At 46.2% G+C, this 21,005-nt stretch overlaps 1 protein-coding gene across 1 annotated transcript in view; it reads left to right on the forward strand.

Moving 5' to 3' along the window:
* mdn1 (midasin AAA ATPase 1) overlaps positions 1 to 21,005 on the forward strand; it is a 133,672-nt gene that overhangs the window by 85,063 nt on the left and 27,604 nt on the right. Inside the window, exons 59-79 of the mRNA XM_061707359.1 lie at positions 984 to 1,148; positions 1,302 to 1,516; positions 1,594 to 1,981; positions 3,652 to 3,764; positions 4,781 to 5,465; positions 6,152 to 6,313; positions 7,693 to 7,978; positions 8,046 to 8,284; positions 10,410 to 10,505; positions 10,659 to 10,753; positions 10,880 to 11,004; positions 12,506 to 12,658; positions 14,606 to 14,715; positions 14,831 to 14,904; positions 14,975 to 15,164; positions 15,265 to 15,415; positions 16,940 to 17,086; positions 17,169 to 17,295; positions 18,439 to 18,544; positions 18,668 to 18,783; positions 20,428 to 20,835. Coding sequence (XP_061563343.1) covers positions 984 to 1,148; positions 1,302 to 1,516; positions 1,594 to 1,981; positions 3,652 to 3,764; positions 4,781 to 5,465; positions 6,152 to 6,313; positions 7,693 to 7,978; positions 8,046 to 8,284; positions 10,410 to 10,505; positions 10,659 to 10,753; positions 10,880 to 11,004; positions 12,506 to 12,658; positions 14,606 to 14,715; positions 14,831 to 14,904; positions 14,975 to 15,164; positions 15,265 to 15,415; positions 16,940 to 17,086; positions 17,169 to 17,295; positions 18,439 to 18,544; positions 18,668 to 18,783; positions 20,428 to 20,835 — 4,151 coding nt within the window. The remainder of the gene's footprint in view (positions 1 to 983; positions 1,149 to 1,301; positions 1,517 to 1,593; positions 1,982 to 3,651; positions 3,765 to 4,780; positions 5,466 to 6,151; positions 6,314 to 7,692; positions 7,979 to 8,045; positions 8,285 to 10,409; positions 10,506 to 10,658; positions 10,754 to 10,879; positions 11,005 to 12,505; positions 12,659 to 14,605; positions 14,716 to 14,830; positions 14,905 to 14,974; positions 15,165 to 15,264; positions 15,416 to 16,939; positions 17,087 to 17,168; positions 17,296 to 18,438; positions 18,545 to 18,667; positions 18,784 to 20,427; positions 20,836 to 21,005) is intronic.

Here is a 21,005-nt window from a genome sequence, read left to right on the forward strand (position 1 = left end):
CTGACCGCGACTGCGGCCGCGACCGCACCTCGACCCGCGGACCAAAATCTTACTCCGCTCAGTAGAAACTAGTCCCGTTTTGTGGTCCCATTTTGAGCTATGAACTTTTACTGATGTAAGGCTGGTGTAGAGTTAAGCCTTACCTTATTAAATTAAACCTTTTTGGGGTGGTGAGTAGGATAAACACGGGGACAACTTCTGCTGAGTTCCAGTGTACTTTAATGTCCCTCAACAGTGTAGGATTTTAGAACATCAACACAGCACCTAGTGCCGTACTGTGGCGTATCACTCCGCCCAATCTAAAACAGACTAATCACTACAGATAAACTGACTAGTGTCATTATAGTCCCTGATTTACATCAGAATATAAACAATATATTTATAAAATAATGAACCCTGAATTACCAAAATAACCTTAACAAAAATAAATCTCCTCTCACACTTAAGGTGAGCATGAATCAATCTTTTTTATGATGTAAAATTGTATGTATTTATTTACTTTTATTTATTTATTTAATTTTAGTTGTTAAATTAGAAAGAAAAAAGTCAAATCATACATGAGAGAAATTATTCAGTTTGTGGCAGAATATGTGTACTTGTATGAAACTGAAGATGCATAATGCAAACCTGACATTTACTTTTAGTTCAGTTTGTGTAAAATGTTTGGCCTGGCTTTCTCTTTAAAACTTAAACAGTTATAAAGCATTACAAACTGTAACAATATGGCAAACGCACAGCATTGTTTTGTATTTTGAGTCTTTCAAATAAAAGAAATTTTTTTCCAGTCATATGTTCCTCATGCAAGGTTGTTAAAAAAATACTGCTATAATATCGTATCGTTATCGTGACCTCAATATCGTGTATCGTACCGTATCGTGAGATTAGTGTATCGTTACACCCCTAGAACACCCCTAGAAAATAGTGTGTAAAGTACAGTGATATGTGTGATATGTGTGTATGACTGTATGTGTTTTGTGCTGCAGCTGGCTGAGGAGCTGCAGCTGGTGTGGTGTGAGCTGCTGTCGGAGGCTCTGGCTGCTCTCTGGACCTGCGGCGTGACCTCCGACCCTGAGCGCTGGCTGAGATGGGACCCCGTTAGTGGAGAGACCCGGGAACATCTAACAGTCCCTCATGGAGGAAATACCATGGTACCGTCTACTGTCTGAACCTGCATGTGTGTGTGTGTGTGTGTTTGTGTGAGCACCTGCGTGCGTGTGAGCGCCTTAACGTGTGCGTGCGAGCGCCTGCAAGTGAGTGAGCACCTGCCTGCGCGTGTGTTTTCATCCGGGTCTCTTTTCCAGGGTCCAGCTCTCCTGAGTAAAGCGGTGTGGTCCCGGTGCATGCTGGGAGTTCTGAGCAGCAGTGCTGCTGCTGCTGGATGGGAGCCGGCCGGGGTGGCCCTGCTCTCCCTGTCCCAGGTGCGGCTGGGCGGGTGGAGGGAGCGGCTGCAGCAGCTGCAGGAACTCTCTGCCGTGCTGTGGGACAACATGGCCCTCCCCGCTCTGGCCGACTTCAGGTACGGCAGGATGTGAAACGCTCTCCACCTGGATATCTGCTCGTTTCCACCCGCTCACAGCGTTCCCGTGTCTCCAGGCGTACAGACTTCCGTCTGCAGGGAGCGGTGCTGCGGCGGCAGCTGCAGAGCATGACCGACCTGCTGCCCCCCGGCCTGCAGGAGGGCTACATGGAGAGCTGCGAGAGCCTGGTGGAGGACGCAGACCCTCGCATCGCCGCTCAGGAGATCCAGACCGTCTTCAGAGACTTCCTGCCCCCCCACCTGCTCCCCGAGGGCCTGCTGGGAGCCTGCACCGCCGGCCTGCAGCAGTACGTGCAGAGCAAGCTGCAGGGCTCCGGCCCCCCGGCCCCCTCGGGGGTGTTCTGGGTGAACATGGGCCTGGTGCAGATCAGGACCTGGACCCCACAGACCATCTTTGACCCCGCTGTGAAGAGGGCCTACAAACTCAGCTATGCTCAGCAGGAGGTACCCATTTCTCTTTGAATTAACGTCATTATGAAAGGTTTCTTCAGTGCTGCCTGCGACAGTTCAATAAATACATTTAATATCATTTGATATGGGCCGCTCGGTGGCGCAGTGGGTTAAGCAGCGGCTCATATACTGAGGCTCCTCCTGCAGCGGTCGCAGGTTCGAATCCCGGCCTGTGCACCTTTGCTGCGTGTCATCCCCGATCTCTCTCTCTACCCCTTTCATATCTGCAGCTTGAATAAAGGGCCACTAGAGCCCAAAAAAATCTTTAAAAAAAAAAAATATATATATATCATTTGATAGCCAGTCCTGGAGTTGAGGGGAGATGAGGGGGGATGGCATCCCCCCTGTAAAACTGCCATCCCTCCTTTCCATCCCTTATGTCATTTCATCAATGAATGTGGTTTTACTGCTATTTCAACATTTAGAGTCATCACCAGAAAAATAACACCAGAAAAATAACTTATTTGACAATTTTCACCTGTTTCAAGTAAATTTTCACTTGAAATAAGTAGAAAAATCTGCCAGTGGAACAAGATTTATCTTCTCATTACAAGCAAAAAAATCTTGTTTCACTGGCAGATTTTTCTACTTATTTTAAGTGAAAATCTACTTGAAACAGATGAAAATTGTTGGTTTTTCCAGTGATGAGTCTTGTTTTAAGTGTAATGAGATTTGTTTTACTAAAATGAGACATTTTAACTAGAAATAAGACAAATATTCTTGTTAAGATTGTGAGTTTTTGCAGTGATCCATTTTACTTATCCTGTGAAGGACAGAGTCATATTGATAAGTTCAGAAAACAGTTTTTTATTATTGGCTGGGTATCGATTCAAATGTCAAGAATTGATTCCGATTCTTAATATTCAGAATCGATTATCATGATTCGATCCGATTCGATATTGATTTGGCTTAGTGTTATTTAAAAAATAATTATATGACTGTAAAATAACTAGTGAAATAATAATTTCACAATAATTATTGTGAAATAAGAAATAAATAACTCAAACAGGCCTTTCAATATCCATTTAAAGTGCAAAAAAGAAAGAAATTGCAACAGCTCATGCAGTAAACAAATCATTTTAGCTTGTCTAATTTATTCTGTCACCACGCACACATATTGCCATGAAGCAGCTGGCATTTTTCAGAAGTGTCATGACAAACTGTGTGTCCGACTACTGGGATTAAAGTTCACCTGGCGAAAATGATGAAAAAAAATAAATCGATCTTTAGACATAAGAATCGATTTTTAGGAATTAATATGAGAATCGATTTAGAATCGGAAAATCGTTTTTTTTTTCAACACAGGCCTAGTTTTGATGTACTTGATGTAAGCCCAGTGGATATTTAAAGCTTACAGAAGGCTGCATTTAACTGCTGCTATGTCATTCCTGCAGTATTTCTGCAGCTGTTTTGGTCACTGCTATTATTTGTAATATATTATATTATTTGTAATCAGCACAAATTATCTGTCCCCATATGAGAAAATCCACCATCCCCCCTGATTTCTTTTTACAACTCGAGTACTGTTGATAGCACTATGAATTTCAATGTTTCTTACTTTTAGGGTCAATTAATTGGAAATGATTTAGAGCACAGAGAAAGTTTGTAGAATACTGGAAGGCGGTTGTTTGGAGAAGCCTGTGACCTCTTGTTCTGTGCTGCAGCTGGCTCTTCTGCAGGAGGAATGGCGAGCGCGGAGCCTGTCGTCTCAGCTGACGACCGGGTCAGAGCTGGAGGAGAGCAGCACCACCGACGGCTTCCAGCACCCTCGGATCAGGTCAGAGCCCAGCACTCTCACCAAGCTCTGCAACTGCAAGCCTCAAACCGTAACACTTAGAGGGAAACTTAGCATAAACCAGTGTTTTAAGTGTTTCTTTCCATAGAGCTAGATTTTGCATTTACTTAACACCCAGTATGACATTTGCATTTGTTGGCTCATAAATAACCCAAAGTGATTACTGTCAAAAACATCAGAGTCAAACTTTGAGTTCTCTCGGTCGTCCGATCTTTGGTGGAAACGACTCATCAAGGCTCTGAACTTGTGTTGAGATGTGTCTTACATTAACAGCAGTAGAGATGCACCGATCCATCGATCCATCGATCGGTATCGGCCGATAATGCCCCTCATCAACCTTTATTTGAATTCGGAGAAATCCTTGAGAGCAAGCCCTCATTTACAATGATGCCGAATGTACAACAACCATATAAAAAGAATAATACAATAAAAATAAAAGAGAAAAATTAAAAACAATTACCGTATTGTCAACACTATAAGGCGCACCGCATTATAAGGCGCACTAAATATCTGGTAAAATACCGTAATATAGTGGCTGGGGTTGAGTTACGTATCTACCTGATGGAGCTGCACTACAGGAAATGCTACAAAATCCTACAGCAAATGCCAAAAAAACAAAAAACAAGAAGAAAAGTACTGTATGTCAAACTTTATTTACAAAATAAAAACCAGCTTTGCTCCGTCTCGTCAAAGTCTCCATTATGTGAGTCAGCGTCGCTGCTGTTGTCTTGAACGTCTGTGCTGATTCCTGACGTTTTTAGCGCCGTTACTTCGGCGACACCAACTACAGTACCCACAATCCCCCTGACTACAGTAACAGAAATGACCGTAATCATCATATATAAGGCGCACTGCATTATAAGGCGCACTGCCGGTAAGCGAGTGTAAGCTAGTGGTAGTAAGTAGGGTGAACATTGGGATTGGGCCAAAGACAGTAAAAAGTGTGAGAATGATGTACTGATGAGTGTCCGTGTGTCCGTGCGTCCGTGTGTGTGCAGGTACGTGTGGATCCGTGAGCGGCAGCTGCAGCAGCAGATCTCAGAGCTGTCCAGGAAGCAGGCCCACCGGCCCCAGCAGGCCGGCTACGGCCGGCTCTTCCAGGACCTGCAGCACTACCTGGGCAGCGTGGGCCAGGCGTCGGCCGTGCAGGAGCTGCAGGCCCGGCTGCAGCAGGCCCTGCAGGCCCCCCGGGGCCTCCAGGGCTCCTCCAGACCCCCGGCAGCCGTCCGGGCGCTGCTGAAGGAGGAGGCCGTGTGGCAGAACTCCCAGCAGCGCTTCTGCCTCAAGCTGGTGGAGGACTACCCGCTGTACCCGGACGTGGTGGGCCCCATCCGCACCGGCATCCTGCAGCTGCGCTACGGCATGAGGCTGCTGGCCTCCCAGGTGTCTGCCGCCCTCACCCCCGTCCCCGGCCTGCCCCGGCTGGTGGGCTGCCTGCTGGCCTTCCCCTCGGTGTCGCCCGCCTCCCCCTCCCACCTGGCCCAGGCCGACTTCCTCTGCTCCAGCGCCTGCATGGAGGTTCTGGGCAGCCTGGCCAAGCTGCTGCCCCCGCAGGACCCGGGTCACGTGATCCCCCCGTCCTCCACGCTGCTGCTCAACGCTCTGCTGTACCTGCAGTGCCACGTCCTGTCCACGGGCCGCTTCAGCCCGGAGTCCTGCAGCCTCTTCAGGCACATCTGCCAGGTCAGCACTTTCTCACTTTCTGCCTCCTGTTGGCAGTGATTTCCACCGTATAACGATTCAATTCAATTCAGTTTATTTGAGAAGGGACAGTGTACATTCATATACATTTAAAATTAAAAATGCAAATGCACCCAATTTTAGCTCCAGAGCTAGTTTCCATTGGCAGTCCCCCGGCTAAAAATATAAAAGAAAGACAAAAGTTAAACAACAAGTTAGAACAAATACAAATAAAGCGTGCAAAAAGTTTCTGTTCTTGTTATTTTGCTTCTATTTAATATAGAAGGAACAGGAGAACAACCTGACACATCAATCTTCATACTAACACCATCTTAGACATTTACATATATTACAATAGTGAATACATTACACACATAGTTTCACATTAAGCAGTTAAAAGTTTAGGTGGTAAAGTGCCAGAGTAAGTTAAAGTGCTGGTTACGATTAAAGTGCTGAGGGTTTCAAGTTAAAGTGCTATAATGGGGGAAAGAGAAGGAGGATGGGAGGGGAGAGTGAAGATGGAATGGCCTGCAGCAAAACCAGATCATATGTATTGTTCGGTTGTGGAATTTAAGGTTCTATGCCAGTTGTAGGGTAAACAGATTGTGGAGATGGGGCGATAGTAGTCTATACAGGCTGACTTTTTCAGATGTTAACCCTGAAGTGTTGTTCTTGTCCTGACTGCCCAGGCTCTGGTGAACGACTGGGATGAGCAGGAGAAACGGAAGAGGGAACAGGAGCAGATGGAGGCCAGTCTGTACCGCAGCCGCAGCCAGCTGCACGGCTCGGGCCTGACCGAAGCCGAGCAGGAGGAGGAGGAGTTCAGACGCCAGTTCCCTCACTTCAGCAAGGTATTCACCTATGCCACTTTTGCACTAGTATCGGTTCAGCCCGGCTCCGCTCGGCGCGGTACGGCACGGTTCCACCCGTGTGTTTTCGCATTGCCAGGTGAGAAGTGGGCAGGTTTGGGTGAAGCTGCTGTGACGTACTCGATTGCGCAACCGCTTTGTTCATGTCGCCGCTGATCAGAAATCAGCTGGAGCCGCGAGCGGCTGAGAGTAAAACAGCCCGTCTACATCCCTTTTTAAATTTTTTCTCCTCAGCCACCAGGTTTATGAACATCTGCACCTCAGAGTTGGATCACCAAACAGACGTTTTGCGCTTCATAATAAAATCGCTGCAAGCCGCGAGTCGCCTCGCTCTGACTCCCGCTTCCTGATTCAAACGTCTGACGGCCCCGCCCCCCGACCAATCAGAGGCGAGGAGGGTGGTGACGGCCCCGCCCCCCGACCAATCGGTGGCGAGGAGGTGGTGACGTCAGAAATAGTCCCTTCTCAGCCCGCTAAGAACCTGGCTGAAATGGTTACAGAAAAAAGTATCGACTTGGAGCGGCTTTACCCGTCTCAGCCCTAGTGCGAAAGCGCAAAATGGGGCCATAGCGGGTAGAACCGGGGAGAAGTGAGACTAATGCAAAAGCGCCACTAGTTACTTCAGCAAGGTATTCACCCTGGACCGGAGACACCAAGCTGCTGCTCAGGGGCCCCTAATCGTCATGGTGCTGGTTTTAGGAGCCTTAATAGATGTAGGAGTGTCAAGTCTAAATACCTAAACCAGGGGTCGGCAACCCAAAATGTTGAAAGAGCCATATTGGACCAAAAACACAAAAAACAAATATGTCTGGAGCCGCAAAAAATGAAAAGTCTTGTATCAGCCTTAGAATGAAGGCAACACATGCTGCATGTTTCTATATTAGTTAGAACTGGGGGGAGATTTTTTTTTCATTATGCACTTCGAGAAAAATGAAATGTTGAAATGTCGAGAAAAAAGTTGAAATGTTGAGATTAATGTTGAAGTACAATCCTGAGAAAAAAGTCAATGTCGAGAAAAAAGTCGAAATGTCGATGAAATCGTCGAAATGTTGAGAAAAAAGTTGAAATGTCGAGAAAAAAGTTGAAATGTCGAGAAAAAAGTCGAAATTTCGATAAAGAAAGAAAAGAAGGAAAAAAAGAAGAAAAAAAGGGGAAAAAAAGGTCAAACATTATCGGAAAAAGCTCCAGGAGCCACTAGGGCAGCACTAAAGCTGCCTAGCCGGTGTGTTAAAAGTGAGGTTTAGGGGGGTGTTTGGTGTCCCCTGGTCTCCCTCCTGGACCGATGGTCCAGGCACACATCATAGAAGTCCATCCTTTGGGTAGATGTCCTCATGTCTGCCTGATGTCTCCACTTCCTCCAGGACTTTGCAGATATAATGTCCCAGCCCAGTCTGGAGGGTCCTGACCCCGGGCCGGAGGAGGAGGAGGAGGACCAGGGCCAGCAGGAAGCTGCTGGTCAGGGGACTCTGTCCTGGTGTGCCATGAACACGCTGACCCAGGTGCACCAGAGCTTGTGTCTGGGATACGCTGGGTCTCTCTGGTACCAGAGTTCGGCCCCTGCCCAGCGTAGTACAGAGCACATCAGAGCCCTGGTGTCCTCCTATCAGATTGCTTCCCCCGTGATGTCGCGCTTCTATCATCTGATCGGTGAGTAACTTTGATGACTGTCACAAATGTCAAACATGGACGTGTACGTGACCGTTTCCTTCCACAGATTCAGAGATGGACCAGCAGCTGACAGGGAGCGGGCTCCTGCTCTCCACCCTCCTCCAGAACACGGTGCAGGGCTCGGGAGGTCCGGACGGTCTGTCCGTCACCTCGGAAGGGCCGTCTGACTTTTACCAGCACCCCAACATGAGCGAGGCGCGGCTCTGCCTGCCTGTGCTGGAGCGGCTGAGCGCGGCGGTGAAGCAGAGGCTGCAGGACTGGCCCGAGCATCCCGCCCTCCTGCAGGTGAGTGATCTTCTGGGAGAGCCACGGAACAATGATCTACATCTCTATTCAATTCAGTTTTATTTGTATAGCGTCTAATACAACAGAAGTCGTCTCTAGACGCTTTCCAGAGACCCAGAACATAAACCCCTGAGCAATTATTAGAATCAGAATCAGAATCAAGTTTATTAGGTCAGCTTAGAAAACTGTTTTTGAGGGGGGTCCCCGCACAGTACATCCAAGTGATCGCCGTCTGGCGCTCGAAACCCGGAGACTGTTGGGGGGCTGATAAGAGGGAGGAGCAGAGGAAGGCATTGAGGGAATTGTGTGTGTTTATCAGTGAGTGTCTGTCTGTGAAGCGATGAGTCCGTCCGTGAACCTTCGCCCAGAGCTGCTCTCAGCCAAATGTCCTTGATGTTATCAGGCGGCTCGGTACAGTTCTGAGACAGGGATCCACAGGTGTTCGTGGGAGAGGGGAGGGCTAGTGGGGGCAGAGTCACCATGTTTACATTCCACCAGGAAGATTGTGACCGGAGCGATCGGCCAGGACCGCTCTGTCAAGGCCAGATTATAGAATCAACAATTTTATTGAAAACAGGCAGCCCAGTAATTTTCCATCTGGCTTCAGTTTCTGGTTCATCAATGGCGACTTCAATCAGAAGAATTTGTGATCACTTCCCGCCAAGCCGAGCTTCCAACTTCTCCAGGGTGTTATCCATCTTGCCAATGAGCTCAAAGACCACCGCTAGCCTGCGATTCTGTTCGAGAATCGCATCCAGATTGCGGCCTTGCTCCCCCAACGTTAAAGTCAGAGCGTTGATCGCCTTGCTTGACCCTTCAGCCGCGTCCGGCAGCTCTGAAACAGCCAAAACAGCTGTCGACGTCTTATGCGTTTGTCGGTAGACAAGTAATCCCCCTCCTCCGATCAGGAGGATGATCAGGAGAAATCCTGCTATCATAAATATAATTATGAAGGCATCTTCAACATCCTCGACAGACAGGATCTTGAGGCACAAAGGCTTCCAGTATTTGTAGGAATCCATTGTGTATCCAGAAAAAAATGTCCCATCGGGGCAAGAGGGCTCCCTTACGTCTTCTGGTCGCAAAAATTTGGTCAATTGTGCTGAGAGACCAGTTAATCAATTCCATGATTGTAGAGTTTCAGAGGAGTGAAAAAGAAGAGACTCTGAAGATGAGACAAACAAAGCAGTAGCAGGGCAGGCAGATAAGGGAGAGAGCAGAAAAGTGTCCGCCTTCGCCGAGAGCCGGAAGAAGAGCAAACATAAACAATGGCAGCTAAAAACTCCCCCTCAGGATCAGGGCCCACAGGAGGTTATTTTCTAACACCTGCTATCAGGATTTGAGTACATAAAAACATGTTTGTTGTTTGAAATACACTAATCCCTGGTTTTTCTCGGGGTTACGTTCCAAAAAGAACCAGTGATAAGTGAAATCTGCAAAGTAGCAACCTTTTTTTTTTTTTTTACAATTATTATATAAGGCTTCAAATTGTGGAGATCAGCCCAACCACGACCCGATTGGAGAAAATGAAAAATGATTATGAAAAAAAATACAATAAGTACAGTAGGACAAATTGTGAGTGGCGTGTATTTCACTGCTCTCCTGATGCCGCTGCATCCTGACTCGCTCTGTAGCGTCTTTTTCTTCTAAAGCCCACGGTGCAGGAGTGTTTTTTCCAGATAAGAACATAGTTATGGGTCATTGTTGTCGCTCTTTTTTCTTCTGGGCAACAAGATTCTTATAAACCGACATGCCACCATGGATTATATCTAAGACTGTAATGATTCATCAACGTTCTTGAGCTGCTGCTGAAGCTCATTGGCTGTTCTCAGCATTGTTGCTAAGCAACCAACGTTATTGACGCAGGAAGTGAAGAAGCGGGGAGACTGTTTAGCCAATCAGAATGCAGAACACGATGCACAATGCAAATCCGTGAAGCAGCGAGACGTGAAAGGTGAACCGCGTTGTAGCCAGGGATTACTGCATAAAACAATGAGTCGTTTCATGGGTCTGTAGGATGAAACGTTGATCTTTCTTTTTCTGAAGTGTAACCCTGTGTGTGTGTGTGTGTGTGTGTGTGTGCGTGTGCGTGCGTGCGTGCGTGTGTGTGTGCGTGTGCTCCCAGCTGCTGGTGGTGATGGAGAGGATCTCCACCTTCAGCCTGGCCAGCCCACTGGCCAAGTTCCTCAACGGTCTGGAGATCGTTCTCTGCAAAGCTCAGGTCAGATCTGGGGCCGTCCTGCCGTCCGTCAACACACCTGCGCATATGTTCAACTACAAAAACATTTCCAGTTTTTGTCAATTACCTTGGAAAGTTTCCAACTCTGACATTTGCTGGACATTTTGCTCTTTCCCCCCCTGCTGCTCTCATTAGGACTGGGAGAACAACGCCAGCCGCTCCGTGTCTCTGCGGAAGGACCTGGAACCCGTCACGCAGCTCATCATCCAGTGGCGCAAGCTGGAGCTGAGGTGAGGAGAACGTTCCTGCTCCTGCCGTCGCCCCATCAGGGCTGACGGGGAGGAATGAGCAGCTTCTCCAGCAGCTTCAGTCCTCTCTGGAGCTGAGTGTAACACACATGTCTCTCTGTGTGCTAGCTGCTGGTCCAACAGTCTGGACAACGCCCTGAAGCGCCACACGGAGAAGTCGACCAAGCACTGGTTCTCCCTGTACCAGCTGGTGGAGCGGTATCTGCAGGAGCAGAGCGGGGAAGCTGCTGCAGGTAAACGCAGCGGAATCAACCACAGACTAGTCAATGTTTAGAAGGGTTTTAACCCTGGTACTGTCTTTGGGTCAAAATCACCTCATTCTCCTGTCCTTCCTTCCTCCTGCTCTCTACTTCCTTCTCCCTTCCTTCCTTCTTTTTTCCCTTCTTTCCTTCCTTCCTTCCTTCCTTCTTTTCTCCCCTCATACATTCTTTCCTTGTTTTTTCCCTTCTTTCTTTTTTCCCTTCTTTTCTCCCTTCCTTCCTTCTTTTTTCCCTTCCTTCCTTCTTTCCTCCCTTCTTTTCTCCCTTCCTTCCTTTTTTTTCTCCCTTCCTTCCTTCTTTCCTCCCTTCCTTTCTTCTTTTTTCCCTTCCTTCCTTCTTTTCTCAATTCCTTCCTTCCTGCCTTCTTTCCTCCCTTCTTTCCTTCCTTCCTTCTTTCCTTCCTTCCTTCTTTTCTCCCTCCCTTCCTTCTTCCCTCCCTTATTTCCTTCCTTCTTTCCTCCCTTCTTTCCTCCCTTCCTTCTTTTCTCCCTTCCTCCCTTCTTTCCTTCCTTCTTTTTTCCCTTCCTTCCTTCTTTTCTCAATTCCTTCCTTCCTTCCTTCTTCCCTTCCTCCCTTCCTTCCTTCTTTTCTCCCTTCTTTCCTTCCTTCTTTTCTCCCTTCCTTCCTTCTTTCCTCCCTTCCTTCCTTCTTTCCTCCCTTCTTTCCTTCCTTCCTTTCTCCCTTCCTTCCTTCTTTTCTCCCTCCCTTCCTTCTTCCCTCCCTTATTTCCTCCCTTCTTTCCTTCCTTCCTTCTTTCCTCCCTTCTTTCCTCCCTTCCTTCTTTTCTCCCTTCCTCCCTTCTTTCCTTCCTTCTTTTTTCCCTTCCTTCCTTCTTTTCTCAATTCCTTCCTTCCTTCCTTCTTCCCTTCCTTCCTTCCTTCCTTCTCTCCCTCCCTTCTTTCCTCCCTTCCTTCCTTCTTTTCTCCCTTCCTTCCTTCTTTCCTCCCTTCTTTCCTCCCTTCTTTCCTTCCTTCTTTTCTCCCTTCCTTCCTTCTTTTTTCCCTTCCTTCCTTCTTTCCTCCCTTCCTTCCTTCTTTCCTCCCTTCTTTCCTTCCTTCTTTTCTCCCTTTCTTCCTTCTTTTTTCCCTTCCTTCTTTCCTCCCATCCTTGCTTCTTTTTGCCATTCCTTCCTTATTTCCTTCCTTCCTTCCTTCCTTCCTTCCTTCCTTCCTTCCTTCCTTCCTTCCTTCCTTCCTTCCTTCCTTCCTTCCTTCCTTCCTTCCTTCCTTCCTTCCTTCCTTCCTTCTTTTCTCCCTTCCTTCCTTCTTTTCTCCCTTCCTTCCTTCTTTTCTTCCTTCCTTCCTTCCTCCTTCCTTGACCCAAAGACAGCACAAGGGTTAAAATGGTAAGTTGTACAATAAACATGGCACATTTTATGATAAAAAAAAAAATGTACTTTTAGTTTAGCTGAGCATGAAGAAATAAAAGTTGAGGAATCTTGCCGGTGTCTGAGAGTAGCTGTTGTCGTGTGCAGGTGAGGAGGTGGAGCTGCTGTCTCTGTCCTCCGTGTCCTCCACCCTGCAGGCCTTCGTGGAGGGCTCCAGCCTGGGCCAGTTCCACACCCGTCTGCGGATGCTGCTGGCCTTCCACTGCCACCTGCTGCTGGTGCCGGGCCGGCCCGGACAAGGTTAGAACCCGCTCTGTCCCGTTCAGCGCAGAACTTACTCCGCTCACGCCTACTGACCCTGCAACGCTGCTAAAGGATGACCAACCCAACCCACAGCCGCAGACTCCCACCCATACCAAACACTACTTCTACATTGTTTATCCTCTTTACCATATTGGCCCCAATATAAGACGGTGTTTTTTGCATTGAAATAAGACTGAAAAAGTGGGGGTCGTCCTACATTCGGGGTCTAGACATTACAGGACTGTCTCAGAAAATTAGAAAATTGTGATAAAGTTCTTTATTTTCTGTAATGCAATTAAAAAAAGATAGGATATTTGACTTTTCTTAAGCTGTAAACCTGATCAGCAATATTAAAATAATAAAAGGCTTGCAATATTTCAGTTGATTTGTAATGAATCCAGAATGTATGACATTTTTGTTTTTGTAATTGCATTACAGAAAATCACAATATTCAAATTTTCTGAGGCAGTCCTGTATACCCACTCACAACACCAGATGGTGCCAGATATCTTTAAAGCGAATGCTGAACTTAACTCCCCAGACCAAAGCGAACCCCTGTCACGAAGAAGAAAAATAAAAATAGCGGTAGCACAAAGAAGAAAAATAAAAAAGAGCGGTAAGAAAGAAAAGAGAAGAAAATAAGAGAAGAGATAACAGAAAATGGAAAAATGTAGCGACAATCTGGAGAAAAAGTGGGTGGAAGATCGGCAGGTAAACCGGCAGCTGAGGAGAAGTTATGATGCAAACTTCAAGATGATGACTTGAACGAGGCAAAATAACATGCTTTTCTCTTGAACATGTTGTTATAATCATTTGTTTCAGATGTACTGTAATTATTTTTTCTGTATAAAAATTTAATTTGGTGTTCAAAAAGTCTTTTTTCAAACTTGAGTCTTGAAAAAGAGGGGGTCGTCTTATAATCAGGGTCGTCTTATATACGGTATATGACGCCTCATTAGGGCCATTTGAGGGGGAAAAAAACAAAAATTCTGACATTCTGATATAAAACCACATCATTCATCTGTTAGAAAGTTTGAATTTTTTACTTTAAATACCCTCAAATTAGTTAATCTATCATACCCTCACATATGTGAGGGTAATCCCAGCACTCGATGAGCTGGTCACTTTCTGCTTAGCAGTTGCGTTTAGCAACTTCATGTTAGCATCGCAACCTTGTCATCAGCATTCAGACTTTGAAGAGACTCTGCCGTGAATGCCAGTTATGTTTCAGCGTTTCTTAGTTCTCCCTGTTGGTGTGCATGTGAAGACCCGGTTCTGCGGTAGCTACTGATGGCTGAACTCGCAGTGAAGTCACTCAAAAAACAAGTTTCTGTCTCTTTTTAAAAAAAAATGTTATAGAAGGGACAATGCATATGTAAGCAGTGTAAATACACCGGGTTTTAGCAGAAATGCTAGTTTCCACCCGCAGTCCCCACAGAAAACATAAAAACTATTCAGTCAAACAATACAATCAAACAAGGGAACAAACATAAAACATACATAGTAGCAAAATAGATTTAGCAGCATTTAAAAGCAGTATGGATTGTATCTAAAGTGACTTGAGTTTAAAGTGACTTGAATAAAAAAATGCATATTATGATAATGAAATACCAGCGATGGTAATATTATGGTACTGAGAGTATCCAAGTTATGTGACATACAAAGTGTGTGTTGCATTGCACATTGCCCTAGTACTTACGAATTAAAACAGATAATTAACATTAAAACAAACTACACCAGTTTAAGCCTGGTTGTGATAACAGTGTTGTTCCTCCAATATTCATGATTTAAAATGTTGGGTGAAAGAGGTCAGAGTGGGAAGTTCACGTATCATGCTGTTTCCTTCACTGAGTACCGCACAGATGCAGCTCTACCGCATCTTTACCTGGGACGGGGTGGAGCAGCTGAAAGGCCTTTGGTTGGTAACATGCACTTGCTTTGCAGAGTCTCTGTCCAGCCTGCTGTGGAACCTTCACAAGTACTACAGCCAGTTCTCTGAAGCCGTCCAGACTAAAGTCAGTCAGCTCAGGCAGCCCATCGAGAAGGAGCTGAAGGTATGAACCCCTCTCCTCCGCCACACCCGTAACCGCTGCAGCTTACACATAAACATGCCATGCTTCATGAGCGGCTCCTTAATGACGTCCACTGGGGGGACATTCCTGTTTGCAGGACTTTGTCAAGATCTCCAAATGGAACGACGTCAGTTTCTGGTCCATCAAGCAGTCGGTGGAGAAGACCCACCGGTACGTGAGGTTCCCAGGATCTGATCACTGGTGCAAACAGAGCCGTGGCTAACCGCTGCTTCTCTTTCAGCACTCTCTTCAAGTTCGTCAAGAAGTTTGAGGAGGCTCTGAATGGTCCCAGCGTGACTGCTCTGGTAGAGCAAGGAAGCAGCGCAGGTTTGGACGGCGTGGACCTGGACCCCAAGGAGACTCCGGTTCATCGGGTCCATCGCGTGCTGAAGGACACGCTGCCCGGGAAGGGCAGAGATCTACAAGTTCAGGTCTGAGAAACGCCCACGGGCCTCTCACTGCTGCCACTCCTGAGCTCAGGAAGAACCAGCTTCTCACCAGCGGGCTGTTTTCTGACCGTTTTAATTCCAGAGTGAGGAGCCGGGAGACGGCGCTGAAGCAGCAGCAGCGTCTCTGCAGGCCCGTCTGCCGGTCCTGTCCAGGAGGATGAAGAAGATGTGCTGCCAGCTGCTGAAGAAAGACCCGCTGCCCGAGCTGGTGGAGGACCTGGACTGCTTCACAGGTACGACCAGAGCCGGCCCAACGCATAAGCCAACTAAAGCTTGAGTTATGGTTCCGCGTCAAAACGACGCCGTGCCTACGGCGTGTGGTACGCGTCGACGCGTAACACACTGGCTTCACTCCCCTGGTCCGTGTGTTGTAGAGCTCAGGGACTGCAGGGACTGCAGGTACTGAGGTCTGGGAGGAAGCTCCGGGGGGGGGGACAGGACCGTCTCTGTCTGCTCCATTACTGTGGAATTACCTGGAGCGATGATGTAAAAGTACTGAACCTGAAGTGTATTTAATCATTAATACATTTCATGATGGTTTCTACACTTGAACTGAGCTGTGTGTGTGTGTGTGTGTGTGTGTGTGTGTGTGTGTGTGTGTGTGTGTGTGTGTGTGTGTGTGTGTGTGTGTGTGTGTGTGTGTGTGTGTGTGTGTGTGTGTGTGTGTGTGTGTGTGTGTGTGTGTGTGTGTGTGTGTGTGTGTGTGTGTGTGTGTGTGTGTGTGTGTGTGTCTTGTGGTTGTTGTGTGCATTAGTGTGTTTGTACTGAGCGATGATGTAAAAGTACTGAACCTGAAGTGTATTTAATCAATAATACATTTCATGATGGTTTCTACACTTGAACTGAGCTAAAAAAAACACAAAAAAAACTGGAATTACCTGTCCTCGACCTTCACTGTCCACTTTTAAACTCACCTGAAAACCCATTTGTATTCCAAAAGGTCATTTTGAGAGGCCTGTGTCTGCAGGTTGGGACAGGGACCCCTGCATGACATCCCTCTCTGTTTCTCCGTGTGCAAGCAGAGATCAGCCGCTGGATATTGCGGGGGGGCGGGACATTGTCCCATTTGACCTGACATGTGATTCCAGCTGCTCAGCTGTTCCCGGTTCATCCCTGCCAGACATACAGGCTTGATTATATCGTCTAGTACAGGGGTCGGCAACCCGCAGCTCTAGAGCCGCATGAGGCTCTTTAGCGCCGCCCTAGTGGCTCCTGGAGCTTTTTAGAAAATGTATGACCTTTTTTTTACCTTTTTTTATTTCTTCTTGTTTTTTCCTTTTTTCCTCTTGTTTTCTTCCTATTTTGTTTTCCTTTTTAATCTCGACATTTCGACTTTTTTCTCGAAATTTTGACTTTTTTCTCGAAATTCTACTTCAACATTAATCTCGACATTTCGACTTTTTTCTTGACATTTCGACTTTTTTCTCGACATTTCGATTTTTTTTTTTTGACATTTCAACTTTTTTCTCGACATTTCACCTTTCGCCATTTGCCTTCATTCTAAGGCTTATACAAGACTTTTTTTCTTTTTTTTTTTTTTTATTGCAGCTCCAGACATATTCGTTTTTTTGTGTTTTTGGTCCAATATGGCTCTTTCACCATTTTGTGTTGCCGACCCCTGCTCTAGTAGGCCAAGCTTCGTTAACCAGGTTAAGAAAGAGATTTGTTCATTTGTGTTTAATAGTCAGGATTACATCCCAGGGCTGCCTCACCTCACTTTGCTTCACATACTGATCTTTTTTCTTATTTTTCCTAAGGTGAAATTATCAGCAACCTGCAGGAGCTGCAGACTCTCACCATAGACACCACAGCAGATAAAGACAAGCAGAAGACGGAGGTGAAGCACATCCTGCAGCAGAAGCAGAGAGCGCTGTCTGACCTGTTCAAGATGCTCTCTGAGATCGGTACGTTTCCCTCCGTTCACATGTTCTGTTCCTCTCCACCGTAATCCTACATCTGTATCAACTCCATGCGTTTCCCGCTCAGGCCTGTCGTACCGGAAAGGCCTGACGTGGAACAGGATAGCTGACCCGGTGAAGACTCTCTGTATGCCGCCGCTGGAGATGCTGCCGGCTCTGTCTGCTGCGGGGAACCAGGACCCAGCGGAGAAAACGTAAACACTCACTCATGCCCTGACCCCTGCCTTGATAAGTACAGTAATCCCTGGCTACAACGCGGTTCACCTTTCACGCCTCGCTGCTTCACGGATTTGCATTGTGCATCGTGTTCTGCATTCTGATTGGCTAAACAGTCTCGCCGCTTCTTCACTTCCTGTGTCAATAACGTTGGTTGCTTAGCAACAAGCTGAGAACGGCCAATGAGCTTCAGCAGCAGCTCAAGAACGGGACCTTTGATGAATCGTTCATTACAGTCTCAGATATAATCCATGGTGGCATGTCGGTTTAGAACAGGGGTCTGCAACCCAAAATGTTGAAAAGTCATATTGGACCAAAAACAATCTTGAGAAGTACAATCTTGTACTAGTACAAGTACAATCTTGAGAAAAAAGTTGAAATGTCGAGAAAAAAATTGAAATGTTGAGAAAAAAGTCAAAGATTCGTGAAAAAAGTTGAAATGTTGATAGAAAAATTTAAATGTCGAGAAAAAAGTCAAAATGTCGAGAAAAAAGTCAAAATTTCGAGAGAAAAAAAGAAGAAAAAAAAGAGAAAAAAAGAAAAAAAAGGTCAAACATTTTTGAAAAAGCTCCAGGAGCCACTAGAGCCAGGAGCCGCATGCAGCTAAAGAGCTGCATGCGGCTCTAGAGCCGCGGGTTGCCGACCCCTGGTTTAGAAGAAGAAAAAAAAACGACAACAACGACCCATAACTATGTTCTTCTCTGGAAAAAACACCCCTGCACCGCGGGTTTAGGAGAAAAAGACGCTACAGAGTCAGGATGCAGCAGCATCAGAAGAGCAGGGAAATACACACCAGTCACTATTTGTCCTACTGTACTTATTGTATTTTTTTTTTCATAATCATTTTTCATTTTTTCCCGTTTTCTCCCGCTTTGTATAATAATTGTAAAAAAAAAAATAAAAGGTTGCTACTTTGCAGATTTCACTTATCACGGGTTCTTTTTGGAACGTAACCCCCGCGAAAAACCAGGGATTACTGTACTCTCATCAACTGCTGCCTCTTATTTATTTATGTATTTATTATTAAAATCACCTGTGAGGTCAATATCCTTTTGTACGGACAAGTAATCATTTTTTTCCACCTCTGAGATGTTGTTTTCTCTGAATGATTGTTGCTGCAGGTTATTTACGGAGTTATTGACGGCATGGGACGGATGTCAGAAGTATTTCTACCGCTCGTGGGCCAGGAGGACGGCCCTGAAGACGGCCCTGCAGAACGCTGCCAAGGTGAGTGGCTCCGCCTGCAGCGCTGCCAACATGCACCCGCACGCAAACATTTCCTACCAGAGAGAGCTGTTCTGCTCCCTGCACGTTAGCCCTGCAGCCTGATGTTTGTTTGTGTGTGTGTAGGAGCTGGGTGTGGGGAACATTGACCGCTGCAGAGGTTTTGCAGCTCACCTGTTCAAGCTGCTCCTCCGGCAGAGGCGCCGGCTGGCCGCGCTCACCGAGCACTGGATCTCCCTCAGGTAGCTCACCTTGGAAATGTTCTTGAACCTGTTGCCCTTGATATCCGCGGGAAATGCCAAGAGGATGTAGAAAACTGTGAAGGAGAATTTTCATTTCATTTCATTTATTTATTTAGCAAAACATTTTTTTAAACAGTGCATGGAGGAAACAAAGCCCGAAGGGCTTTTACAGAGTTCAGCTTCCATCTAGTTGCTAGTATCATTCTGCTTGAAATTATGGGAAAATGCATAATTTAGTGTTGAATAACGTGCCAGGCATGTGCACCCCCTCTGATCTGAGATGCAGCCTAGTCATCATTTTATACAACCGGCCCTGGTTGAAACTAAGCTGTCATCCAGCTGGGCTACACTCAAGACTGGACCAGTCATGAATCAAAAAAGGTCGATAACTGAACGTTACTAATAACGTTGCTACTACAGTGACTGTCTCTGTCTGCAGTGGATTGTATTATGATGCATTCAAACCTAATCAGTCATTTTTTTTTTTTTTTTTTTTTTTTTTAGCCTAATCAGTAATTATGAGCATCAAACGAACGTCCGTTACGTTATCATGATGTGTTCAATGTGGTCTTGTAAAGATGTGTTAGTGTGACATTTGAGTAGCCAAAAACAACAACAAAAAAAAAAGGGCCCACGGCAATATTCTTTAAGGGGGCCCAGAATTCCTAGCAACTACCCTGAAGATGATCACAGAGGGGGGGACTGCAGGTCAGCACGCAGCTCCTGAAGCTCCGGCCTGCAAACATGCACAGAAGAGAAAGAAGGGGGCCAGCACAACAAACTACAAGAACGATGGACAAAAATTATGGCTATGAGATATGATGAGAAAAAATGGAGAAGATAGTCCATAGGTTCACGTACTTATAATGGATGTGATCAATAAAGAGATTAGATGATCTGAAGAAAACCAGGTACCTTTGTTTGGAACTGGATTAATGATGTTAGTCTACTGCAGGGGTCGGCAACCCGCGGCTCTAGCGCCGCATGTGGCTCTTTAGCGCCACCCTAGTGGCTCCTGGAGCTTTTTCAAAAATGTTTGATCTTTTTTTTCCTTTTTTTCTTTTTTTCTTCTTTTTTTTCTTCTTTTTTCATTTTTATCCTTTTCTCAACATTTCAACTTTTTTCTCGAAATTTTGACTTTTTTCTCAACTTTTTGACTTTTTTCTCAACATTTCGACTTTTTTCTAAACTTTTGACTTTTTTCTCGACATTTTTACTTTTTTCTCGACATTTCAACTTTTTTCTCAACATTTATACTTTTTTCTCAACATTTATACTTTTTTCTCGACTTTTACTTTTTTCTCGACATTTTTACTTTTTTCTCGTCGTTTTTTATTTTTTTCTCAACATTTATACTTTTTTCTCGACATTTTTACTTTTTTCTCGACATTTTTACTTTTTTCTCAACATTTTTACTTTTTTCTTGACATTTTTACTTTTTTCTCGACATTTCAACTTTTTTCTCGACATTTTTACTTTTTTCTCGACATTTCGACTTTTTTCTCAAAGTGTATAATGGAAAAAAAAATCTTCCCCCAGTTCTAACTAATATAGAAACATACAGCATGTGTTGCCTTCATTCTAAGGCTGATACAAGACTTCAACATTTCCTGTTGTCTTCTGTCACTTCATCCCGTGATTCAGGAGGCTAACGAGCAACGTCCTGGACGTGAAAGAGCACGTGCAGAGCAGCGGCGAGGGCCCGGGCTGCACGCTGCCCCCTCAGCAGTCCCTGCAGGACTGGGTGAGCCGAGGCCACGCCCTGGCCGGCCAGTGTGCCGCCCTGCTGCAGCAGCTGGCCTGGCTGCTGCAGTGCTGCCCTGAAGCCCCCCAGCAGACGGAGCAGGACGGCAGCTGCAGCCAGCACACCCTGAGGTGCCCGTCCCCCCTGCCGGCCCAGCGCCAGCCTCCCGGCTGTGCCATGAGGAGGGGAGACGCGGCGTGGAGCCGGCTGCACCAGGCCGTCGCTCAGACGCTGCAGCAGACCCGGAGCCTGAAGGAGGAGCTGGGATCCATGAGCCAGCAGGACAATCGCAGAGTCCTCCACACATGGTAAAACTTATGCTGCTTTTAGACTAGTAACGACTCAGCCCGACTCTACTCACCTTGCCCTCGTTTCTTTTCAATACCCAGATCAGAAGTAGGAGGTTGGAGAAGCTGCTGTGACGTATTTGATTGTGTATCTAAACGGAGAAGACAACAACACTAAAGATGTAGAACCT

Source organism: Cololabis saira, chromosome 18 (genome assembly GCF_033807715.1).
Source record: "Cololabis saira isolate AMF1-May2022 chromosome 18, fColSai1.1, whole genome shotgun sequence".
NCBI lineage: Eukaryota > Metazoa > Chordata > Actinopteri > Beloniformes > Belonidae > Cololabis > Cololabis saira.